The sequence below is a fragment of the Corvus hawaiiensis genome, chromosome 1 (assembly GCF_020740725.1).
Source record: "Corvus hawaiiensis isolate bCorHaw1 chromosome 1, bCorHaw1.pri.cur, whole genome shotgun sequence".
Taxonomy (NCBI): Eukaryota; Metazoa; Chordata; class Aves; order Passeriformes; family Corvidae; genus Corvus; species Corvus hawaiiensis.
Genome location: NC_063213.1, coordinates 17,709,861 through 17,721,934, shown reverse-complemented (window position 1 = coordinate 17,721,934; position 12,074 = coordinate 17,709,861). Strand labels below are relative to the sequence as shown.

Here is a 12,074-nt window from a genome sequence, read left to right as displayed (position 1 = left end):
AGCCACTTCCCAGGAAGTAAGGTTTTAGGCTCCAGCACGCATAGCAGTTGCTCCATAGGACAAATGCAGTAACAAATGGTCCCTTTCCTCCTCCTTTTTCTTAACTTTTATTGCTGGGTAGTCATCATATGATACGGAATATTCCTCTGGGTCAGCCCTTCTGATTATGTCCTCTACCAAGATCTTGCCCACCCACAGCCTCCTGTGTGAGTGGGGGGCATATTGGAGAGAGCCTTTATGCTGTGCATGCCCTGCTCAACAGTAGCAGAAATACTGGTGTGTTATCAACACCTTTCTAGCCACCAGTACAAAGTACAGCACTGTGAGGGTTGCTATGGAGAAATTTATCTCAGCTAGACCCAATAGATTTAGCTACAGTAATGATGCCATGTCATCTGTGGGGATCTGGGATGCCATATCTTAGGTCCTACAGCATTTCCCCAGGGACAGCCAGCCAAAGAAACAGAGCATGTTGGCTCCATCTGTACATTGACAGAACACGCTGGGCAACTGCTCAGCTAAATCTGTGTCTGTTGATTTTGGTAATGAGGTGTCCCCTTACTTCTCAAATATACATCTGTTCATATGTGTCAATGAACAATACACATGCAACTGCATGTCTGAAATGACACTTGGGGATTATTATATTATAAATTAAAGAGAAAAAAATAAGCAAAAGCAAAGCAAAATAAGCTTGACCCATATTTTCACATTATCAGTATATATTTTCTTAAAGAAACAAAAGCAATCTCCTTTCTAACAAACTCCGAAACGAAGGACTTTTTTCAGGTTGATTTTGTTGCCTTTTTTTTTTTCTTGTTTTATTTTTAGTCATGGTTTTCTAGAAAGGGAGAATTATATGCCTTCTAGCTCCCCATTAATGGATATGTACAGATAAGTTTTTAATCAGTACAAGGAACTATAGAACTGTAATGTCTTGGCTTGGTAGTACTTCCGTAATATTGCCCATGTAAACAAAATACTTTAGCAGTGATGGTTCACAAGCCGTTTTGGAAAGTTGAATGAAGAAGTACCGACTTACCAGATTCTTTTCTGCATTTGCAGGTCACTTGTCACCTCTAACTTTTCTGGCAGAGTCCCTGTATTTACAACCTGCAGGCTAGTGGTGACCATGTCAGAGGCACTTCAAAGCATATTTTAGAACAAATGTTGTTAGCTTTAAGTTCTGCATAAAATTCTATGCTCTTGAACAATTTCATTGCAGGACATTGGATAGTACTTACTATTTTAATATTAGCATTTTAAAAGTGAGGAGTTCTGGAGGATTTACTTTCTTGTGAGGTATATCTAATCATTGTAGTTTGAGAACAACTGCACAGCTTGGCAACAACAGCCCTCTATAGCCAGCTAATGAAAATGTAGTAAAAATTGAAGTTCTTCATACATTCAAAGTCACATAAGGAATATTATGTGATGCATGCTTTTGCTGAAATGAGCTCTCTTCATTTCACTTGAGAAACCACTGAAAGAAACAGATGTCAGCAAGATTTGTTAGCTTAGCTATCCAGAAAGAAGCACAATCTTTTTTGGATCTTGACAGCATCTTCAAACCTAGAGTTGAAGTTGATTTTGATACAGGGGATTTTTAACGTAATAGCATCTGACCTTAAATGATAGGGGAGAGAAAAACATGTAAGTTTAATGACATCTTGTGCCTGGTGCTGATTATAGATGTCTGTAAAGTTCATATTTACATGCTGGATTTGGAATCGAGTAAGCTTGCTTTGCTTTGAATTTCTGCTTTGTATGTTCCCATTTGTTGTGATATGGTTTGATGGAGAAAGACCAGGAAATTATTCTTCCGAAGTAATAGTACATGTGGTTGTGAGGGGGTTTCACTACACATTATTGAGAATGCTTCTTAAAGCAACCCCTTTTTGTAGAAACGGCTTATAGTGTCACGTACAGTTGGAAAAAATGTTCAGGACATTTTATTTCCTGTTGAGTGTGTTTTTATTAGGCAGATCCTATGGTGAAGAGTTGGTAGAAGTGCATAAATGAAACCATATCTCTCCCCTGCTGGAAGAGTTGGGTTTTTTCCCAGCAACTGTATTTAGCAATTTACTAGTATGATTTCCCAGTAAAAGCCATAGTTAATTTGGTCAGTTAATGAATACAGTTCAGATTTATGCTGGTGTAACAAAAACGAAAGTAATTGTGATTTCAGCTAGAAATGTCGGATGGCTATCTTGGTTTTGCTGCATGACCTGGACCTTGCATAGATGGCACAGCAGAAGATACTGAAATTGATAGCTTTACAACTCCATTACAGTATTGCTTTTCAGACAATTTTTCTTAGCAGACTTGTTAACATTAGAGAGAGAGTGTGTGTGTGTGTGTGGACAAAGAGAATGGCATTACTGTACATCTCCTCAGCACATGTCTTATCCTCAGGGCCTTGTTAGCAACAAAATTTGCAGTGTGGATATACAACCATAAAAACTGGAGCAGAATATCCAAGGACACTCTTTTCCTAAATAATCTACACAGAAGTGACCTTCAGCATACCAGTATTTGAAGAAGTTTGGATTCCTTCCTTCTTCTCTTTGATTTTTTTTTCCTCCCACACTCTGGTTTCAGTAGACTAATAAGGAAATACTCTGTGTTGCAGACAAGAAGCCCAAAGCCGTCCCAGAGCCCACAGCCCAATTTGGGTGACCACACAGAACACCTCTCTGAAGCATCTGCTGATTCCTTAGAGGCCATGTCTGAGGGTGATTCTCCAACCCCCTTTTCGAGGGGCAGCCGCACACGGGCAAGTCTTCCTGTTGTGCGGTCAGCAAACCAAACGAAGGAACGATCACTGGGTAAGAACCTGCTTCAGTCCTTCTCCATTCTGTGCTTAGTCTGTGTTTTCTGTGTGTGGATTTGAAACAGTCTTTAAATAGTTTGGGGTTAAAAAAGTAAAGACTTCAGTAGCACATTATTTTTCATGTCAGGTTGTTCCTTGGAAATGAACTAGGTATGGGATACTGAGTAACTTGGGGGAATGGTGAAATTCTTTTCAAAGATCTGAAAGTGTGATGGGAGCATAGTAGACGTGCAAGAAGAGCGATGCAGGCCCTGACATGAAATGCTGAGTAATGGTTAAAACCCACTATTACAAACACTTTCTGCCAAGCCTGCAAAATATGTGGCAATGAACTTAATACAAGATTGTACCCTCATTTTCAGACAGGAGACACAGGCTTTTTCACTTTGCCATCTCTTCAGAGCCAGACTTAGTTGAAAGAAACCTAGAGATATTTTTGCCTTAGTAATCCATGTTACTGAAAAGGTTTGTATGTGCATGGTGGTAGCTTTCCAGGCAGAGGATTTGAATGGATATGCTGATGGAGATGCCCTTTACTTTGGGGCAGTGCCCTTCTGTCTGCACAGTGACAAGAGTGATGTGTCAGCATAGGTGGACAGCTCTGGTTCCTGTGTTCTGCCCGTATCTCAGGGTTGAATTCAGCCCAGCTGTGAACCAGACCTCCTTTTATGATGGCGAATTTTGTCTCAGAGACTGTGCTCAGCTGATGGATGGTAGGAGTAAAGGCTGTTCTTTTGAGGGAAGACACCAGAGGGCAGTTAAAGCGTTGTGGGAAGGTGCATAACTCATGTGCAGATTGCTGAGGAAGGCAGGTTTTGCTCACAGGTAATAAAGTGAAATGCTGCTTTCCTGTGGGCTCATCTCCCAATACAGAGAGTGACACAAATCGAAAACTGGACTGTAAATCATACCATGCTTGTAAGCTTGTCACGGTGGTTTACTCGTCCCTCAATAATCTAAGACAGTTTCTGTCAAGAGTAGTATGATATCTGACAAACACAACAAACGTGAAGAAAACAGGGCTGGAAGGGGTCCCTGCCTCTCCCGGAACTGGCAAGTGAAGAGCAGGGGGGCTGGAAATAAGGGGCTGATCCCTGTCTGTGCCAGCTCACAAAGCGGCTGCCCTCCCACAGCCTCCTGGGCCACCAATATGTTGAGCTTTTGGGGAACAAATTTGTAAGACTTCAACCTGGACAAGACTTTCTGGTTTTGAGGTGTTTTTAAGAGCACATGTATGTTTACTGTACATGCAGAGGGTTCATCTCTGCCTGTAAGTCACTGCTGGCTACGGCATCCTCAGTATGGCTTACTTCACCCCAGGAAAACTTGTATTTGCGTCAACGTGATGTTAAGTGGTTGAGCCTTCGCAACTCACGGTCCAGCCCCACTGTGTGGGCTGAGGACCCCAGAGCTGGATGCAGCACTGCCAGTGGGGTCTCAGCAGAGCAGGGACAGAATCCCCCCCTTGACCAGCTGCCCATGCTGCTTTTGGTGCAGCCCAGGACATGTTTGGCTTTCTGGGCTGGGAGTGCACCTGGCCGGGTCATGTCCAGCTTCTCATCCCCCAGCACCCTCAAGCCCTTCTGGGCAGGGCTGCTCTTGCTCTGTCCATCCCCCAGCCTGTGTTGATACCGGGGGGGTGCCCTAACTCGGGGCACCTTGCACTTGGTCTTGTTAAACCACATAAGATTCCCATATGCCCACTTCTTGAGCATCCCTCTGGATGGCATCCCACTCCTCAGGCATGTCAACAGCGTCACGCAGCTTGATGTCATCTGCAAATTTGCTGAGGGTGCACTCAATCCCTTCATCTATGTCATTGATATAGCATATTAAATAACACTGGTCCCAATAGAGACCCTGAGGGACACCACATGTTGCTGATGTCTATTGAGACTCTGAGCCATTGACTACTACTCTCTCGATGCAACCATCCAACCACTTAATTATCCATCTAGCAGTCCACTCATCAAATCCATCTCTTTAATTTAGAGAGGAGGATGTTGTGGGGACCATGTCAAAGGCTTTACAGAAGTGAATATATATTCCCTTGTCCACTGCTGTAGAAGCCCATCATAGAAGGCCACTGGGTTGGTCAGACAGGACTTGCCCTTGGTGAAGCTGTGCTGGCTGTCCTAAATCAACTCCCTGTCCTCCATGTGCCACACACACATGTGTGTATGTATGATCCTTTCCCCAAGTGTTCTCAGCCTCAAGGTATCTTCAGCTTAGAGATTTCCTGGTTATGATTTCTGCCTGTATAATAACCATCAAGATATGTCTCCTCCAGGAGAGAGGATCTGGCCACCTTTGATCCCATGTAAATTTTTCACATCTGCAGCAGTGCATCTGTGACTTTGGCAGCAAGTTTCTGTTGGTTTACTGCCCAACCATTGCTTTCCTGTTGCTTTGTTTTGTACGTGTTTATCAGCTCTAAGTTATGCTCCCAAGTTCTTGTGTTGGAAGTGACAGAAAACATCAGATTGCTATCTGCTTCCCCCAGGCCGTATCTGGTTTCTTTGGCCTGTCATTTCCCTCAGGTCATCTCTTCTCCAGACTGAGAAGTGCTGCTATAACCACTTGATCCTCATTTGATAGTCATTGTTGCCCTGAACTTTTTGCAGTTCAATAATGTCTTTGTGAAGATGAGAGAACCGTAAGTTCACTGTTAAGTAGTTCATTCTTAAACCCTTTTTTCTGCATCTCTTGCATGTACTGAAGTGTGTTGTCCAGGCTCTAATGGAGGACAGCCACATGAAGGTGTACTATTTTATTTCATGGCCAGGATTTCAGACCCTGCAAGATACCCTGTCTTTCATGTACCACAGACAAGGCCCCAGCTTATCCCATCATGAACAGGCCAAAATCAGGAGAAAGAAAAAAATAAGCAAACAACAGGGAAGCAATGTAATATGATGCATTTCAGTTGAGAGTTTTTAAATTTGAAATGAACAAAATAAGTCTTTTCTCTCTGTATTGCAGGAGGGGTCACAGATATGTGTGTGGCTTAAGGGATCATCAAATTAGCCAAATAGGAGGTAATATATTGTCATCATCCCACAATCTGTCTTTCAAGTTGCTCCAGGAACTAAGTAATAACAAATAGCTTGTTTTAAAAGGTAGTCTAAAAATTATTCCAAAATAGTTCCCTTTTTTTTTTTTTGTTATGTGCACTTCTTTTATAATAATGTCCTTTTCAATTTCTTCTGCCACTGCGTTCTAACAACACCATCAGCAATTTTCTGAAATTTTACTTTTGAGATGCTTTGCATGCTGTGGTCCTGTTTAGTTCCAGCTGTAAAAGGGGACTGTTTATTTAAAAAAAACCAGGAAACTGTTCATAACTTCAGATTTTAAAGTGTCATGAAAGTACTTCTATTCACATGATTTTAAATAATCTGTGTATAATCACCTCCCTTTCCATATCTATTAACTTTTTAATTTAATATATTTTAAATACAAGTTATGTTTTGATCCTCAACCAACATGATTTCAGTGAGGAAAATAATGAACTTTTGTAAATTTTTATTAATTTTACATTGTGTATCTCAATGCCATCTTAAAAAACTGATATTTTCTTTTTGAAATTTAATTGTTCTGTGGGTTCCTGTTTTACTAGCTGTGTATGAGTCAGTCCATTTCCAAATTGTGGTCTGAATTAACATGGGGCCTGAGAAAGAATAACAGAAATGCATTTTGGCTACCTCACTACCATGGGTTTGTCAGTCAGGACTAATCTAATAGGACATGGTATTCACGTGGAGTTGACCTAGAAAACAGGATTCCAATTGTGGGCCCATTTAAAATTTCAGCCACAGCTTTTGAAATTAAGGTCTTTCTTGGCTGAGAGGTCCACCAGAAATCAACACTTGCTTCATCATTGTGCAGCCTGGAGACAAAACAAGATATTAAAATAAATGAATTCACTGTGCAAGAGAAAACTAAATGCATTTTAAAATATCTATTTGAAAGCTGGGAGCTTTTCCAGTGCGATAACTGTGGGAAAAAAATTATCTCGCAAAACTGTCAGTGAGAATCAGCTGAAACCTGGAAAGTGCTCAAAAGTTTTCAGCAAACTTCACTTGCAATTTGCCTGGAGGAAGCAGAACCTGACAAGCATCCAGTGAGGTTGCACCAGCAGCTGCCTGTGGCCACTCTGCAGCTCGCTGCTGTCCCTGCTCCGGTACCTCCTCGTGAAATGAAAGCTGACAAATGTGTTCACTTGTAGTCTCTCGTGTGGTACATCTGTCCCGACAATGGGCAGCATCCTTTGTAAGGGCAGGCACTGGCATCCTGTGTGGTGATGGAGTGGCCAGGGCAGTTGATGCAATGGGTCACAGCCCTGAAGGGCGGGGCGTGATCACGACCTCCCATTGCGGCAGCAGCTGTTGGTGCTCCTGCAGGATCGGGCTGTACAGGCAGGGTTGGATGAAGGAAGAATGTGGTACAGGGGGGGATTTCCATAAATGCACAAAAATTTGGATTTGAGAAGTGACTGAGGAGGATGGAGCTTCATGGCTCAAGGGTTGCAATCATCCTTTCTGGGTGCCCCAGCTGGAGTGCCTCGCCACTCCAGTCTAGATGAGTAAAGAGCAAAGGATGACCAGGCTCCCTGCTGGTAAACCCATGCCTAAAGTTAGGTGTGTGGAAAGGCCTCTTCAGAAATGTCTGAGCCTGCCAACATTTGCATTTTATTTGCATTTGGAGGGATTACATAAAGGAGTAAAATTATACAAATGCTCAAGGATTGGCACGGGGAGGGTCTTAAGCAATCATGGAGTATTCTGATTATTATTTATTAGCCCCCAAACCCGAGTTTTGGCAGGCACAGGTTTTAATGTCTGATTACTTCGTTTTCTGCCACCTTATATGGAAATGCCATTACTAATTATAATCATAACACCTCAATCTTTTGTAGCATTTCTTACAGATGTCTCTCAAAGCCTGGTAAAAAAGAAAGTCAGGGCCACAGTGACAATTTCACACATAGCAAAGCCTTTGCAGAGAGACAGATCATTGCTTTTCAGCTGGTGGTAGAAATAAGTCCCTATTCGTGTGTATGCAAGATACTGTAAGACACACAGAGAAAAATATAAATGGTAAAGGTAGACATATATTATATTGGAGCTAATTGATTGTTACTTACTATTTATGAGCTAGAAATTAAAATAGGCATGTAAAATCAGACAGAAGACGTGTGAATGGCCATGGACTTTATATGAGAAGCCTGTGATTTGCTAGCAGTGGCACTGCCCTCTCCGATACCTTAGGGCATGATTTAAGCCTAATGAAGTCAGCAAGAACTTCAGTTTAGTTCATGGGAAAAGAACTCCCTGGGAAGTGCATTTCAAGTTAAGGCTAAGTATAACTTTAATGTATTCAGTCACCTTAAAGAATTTTCCCTATCTTGACTTTTATAGTGTATGTAAAGCAGCCAACATGCAAAAAAGTCATGTAAGTATTTGCTGTCATGGTCAGATAGCTTAACAGCAACTGACAGGTCTGTAGGAAAACCAGCCTGAAACAACTAGTTCCAATTAATGAATTGAAACACAGACCTTAGGAAATACAATACTCTAATGTATCTCAAGTTTTCCTTCCAGCTTTTCTAGACTTTATTTTCTTTCCTATTTCTTCAAATTATAAGAGCTAAAGGTTTTGGACTTGGAAAGAAGAAAACACACACCTCTTACCTGAAATCTTTTGTAACAAAAGAAGGTAAACAATGATATTGACATATCAGAGTTTTTTCTCTTCCATTTATTATCTCTACAGGATATGTGAAAGGCAGGTATATAAAAGAGTGAAATATGTGACTTCCCAGGCCTGCACTTATGCCCACAATTACTGTTTACTTAAGAGTTTCTTTCTCCTATGATAAAATATGTTGTGAGTACCTGAAAAAATGCTTCCAAGGAGCAAGATCCTATTTAGTACATACTGTCTCAACAGTGGCACATTCTGTCTGCCACCAATAAGCTGATATGCAGGATATTTCGGATGCTGTGTCACACTGGAGCTGAATTTTGTTGCAACAATTTTTGTATCAGCATGGATCTAATGGGTTCATTGCAGTGATACTGGAGTAGAAGATGTACAGTGTGCTAAAAAAACCCATTAGTTTATGTTTATGTTAGTTAGTCTGTGTCTGTCACTGCTATATCTGTTGATTGACTTTTGAATGCAACCTTTATTAGTCATGTGCACTAAAGTAATACTAAAGGACCTTGAGTAAAAATGATGCCTCACTGTGTTGGGTAATATGTGGTGACAAAATACTCCTATTTCAGAACCTTGCAACATGAATAAATCAGAATGAAAAGTGGTGAAGATAGTAGGAGAAGTAGAGTAATGAGTGTACAACCTGGATGAACTGAATAAAGCTATGTCAGGGTGGCAGTGGCTTTTCTCTTTACCCCAAATCATGCCCTCACTGAAGGTGTAATGTCTTTATCCAGCTCTAGTATCACTTCATATGCTGATTTAGCAGCAGGAATTTGAGCCTTCAGCATTTGGTGTCTGCTGGAAGACGGATTTGGCAGATGGAGTAGCTTGTACAAGCCTTCTTCCTTCAGAGGAAAGGTAGGAGGCCAGATGGAGCTGTCCCATGGGTTGTATCTAGCACAGGAGCTATCACTTGGATAAATCTGATCTAATTTTTGTGTCAGATAAAATTTTTAAGTCTACCTCTAATACAGTAAGTCACACAAACACCAGAGCCTTTCATTTGACGTGGGCATGCAAAGGAAAAAAGTGCATTGCAGTTGCATGCATTGTAAGAAGTGTAAGGCTTTGGCCAAACAGAAAAGCAGAGCCTGTCCCTCAGCTCATTGAATTTAGGATTTGCTGCCAGGGCTGACAGCAAGTCCCTGAATGAGGACAGCTCTTGGATTTAATCATTGCTCCCCATACTGTTTATATATTTGGTAGCAATTCTAATGCATAATTGCTATGCTGGGCCTAAGTTCAGATTTCTGTTCCCAGAGGGAAATAATGTCATCTCTGTGGTATCTCTTGTATTTGTTCTTGTTCTGTATCTCTTTTCTGCATTTCTGGCTACAGAGTACCCAATTCAAACAGGATAAGAGGATAATCACTGCATCAGAAGCTTGTTGATAGCCCACTGATTAGGGTGCTCTCTTGGGACAATAGGGGCAATGGTCTGAGCAACTCTAAAGATGGGAGCCCTTCTGGATAATTTTTCAGCTACTCAGCTGTTTCGTAGGAGACAGGTGCTTGTACCATTGCTTTGCCCAATTACCTTCTGTGATGAATAGACCATCTGTGGGTATGAGGGCAGAGCGGTGGATGTTATTTATCTTGGCTTTAACAAGGCCTTTCACATCTATCATAGCCTCCTTGTAGCCACATGGGGGAGGTAGGGGTGGCCTTCAGGGTCTGTAACTGGCAGCTGGGTTTAGCTGTGTTCCTCAGGGCTGGACTCTGGGGCCAGTGATTTTTAACATCAGAAATGGTTGTTGGGATGGAATGAACCACCAGTAGGGTCAAGTCTGACACTACATTTGAGAGAGCATTTAGTGTGCTGAAAGGTCAGATGGCCACTTCGCTGGGACCCAGTGGGCCAGAGAAATGGACTAGCAGGAACTTCATGAAACTCCAGAGAGGCAAATGCAGCCTTTCACCAGGGACAGAACAGCCCTGCAGCAACACTGGCAAGGACAGGTTGGCTTGGTAGCAGCTTTGCAGAAAGGACTTGGAGTATGACAACAAGGTGACTGTGTGCTAGCAGCATGTCCTTGCAGCAAGGGAAAACTGCATAGCTGGCTATAGGAAAAATTCAGCCAGCAGGTCAAGGGGAATGATTATTTCCCTCTTCTCACCATTTGTGAGGTGGCACTGTGTCCAGTTTTGGTTCCCCAATAGATGAAAGATAATGACAAACTGGAGTGAGTCTAGGAAATGGCCTCTTGGCATTCTTCTTAATCATGCACCCTAAAGTCTTGGATCCAAGATCCTGTCTAAAGTAGCTTGTGAGGACTTCACACAAAGTCAAGCTGTTTGTTAGAGCCCACAGAGGTGAATTTTTGGTATGGTGCCATAACCAGCTGTGCTCTTAAATGCTGATGGCTCAACCCCTAAATTTGCTACCGACAGTAGTGAACTTTTTAGAAATGAAATAACTTCAGAAGTATTGAAGATAATTCCTGCTGTAAATACAGAACATGTGGTAAATGGAGCAGAACTACAAAGGCATGCATGGCCTACATGACTTTAATGCTTCATGTCTGTGGATTATTCAAATGGTCACATTCTGCCCTTGAACACATCAATTGTACCTTATTTAGTACTAAAAAACAGGGTTTATATAAATAGTCATTACTCAAAAATTAGTTTGATACAGCTGATTTATACAGAAGGGAAATGTAATTGGGTAGAATTTATCTTTCTTCATGTTTGTTGAAGAGGAAGAATGAGTAGTCCAAGAAATTTAATTGATATTTTCTTGTCTTTTTTGCTTTTGCCCATTTAAAATTTACTAACAATAATGCCCCTATGTAAAGTACTTGACTACAGTGGCCTTAAATGCTTCACATATCTGCGTAGTCTTTGGCATACACATCCTTGGAAACTGTACTAGTCAGCCTGGCAGCTTTGGCTGGGAGCCAGCCATGGCTTACTGGCTTCTTCGGAGGTCAGGGGCTCAGCCTCTGGTGGACTAAAGCAGAGCCTGCTTGGACATGTCCCGTGCCTCTGTGTGTGGAGTTCTCTCATTTTACTATGCTGAACTGGAGTAGGTGCAGCATGGCAGAGCCTGCGTGCCCTCTGAAAAATAGCTCTGGTTCTCGTTCATCTCACTGAGTTGTTCAGTTGTCATTTTTAAAGTATTTTTTCATTAAGTATCATAGGGATTTTGTGTTCTTCCAAGTTTGCTGGCATTGTTTTGTCAGTTCAGGGTATGAAAAAGTCACCTTGATGGTCAGTTGGGCTATTCTGTGGAACAGAATGCAACTATTGTCCAAAAGTCATCCTGCCAGAACATTGATTTCCACCTGGGGAACTGGGTTAAACTGAAATGTTGTCTCAGAATCTCTAGATGATAGAAGTAACTGTTTACAGTAGATGGACTTGCTGATATAGGTATATAGACAAAGTTGCCTTTTGGCAATAGGGTTTTTCACAGGTTTTATCAGGAATCAGATGGGGAAAACACTGGGTTTTCTTTAGGTAAAAAAAGTTGTCCATTTTCTTTTTGGTTTTTACTTATTCTTCTTAGCCAGCT

General features: G+C 41.7%; 1 protein-coding gene across 19 annotated transcripts in view; it reads left to right on the top strand.

Moving 5' to 3' along the window:
* The window catches only part of KIAA1217 (KIAA1217 ortholog), a 366,730-nt gene that overhangs the window by 269,448 nt on the left and 85,208 nt on the right, over positions 1-12,074 (top strand). For all 19 annotated transcript variants that reach the window (XM_048294948.1, XM_048294904.1, XM_048294930.1 and 16 more), the window contains one exon: positions 2,633-2,828. In XM_048294948.1, coding sequence (XP_048150905.1) covers positions 2,633-2,828 — 196 coding nt within the window. The remainder of the gene's footprint in view (positions 1-2,632; positions 2,829-12,074) is intronic.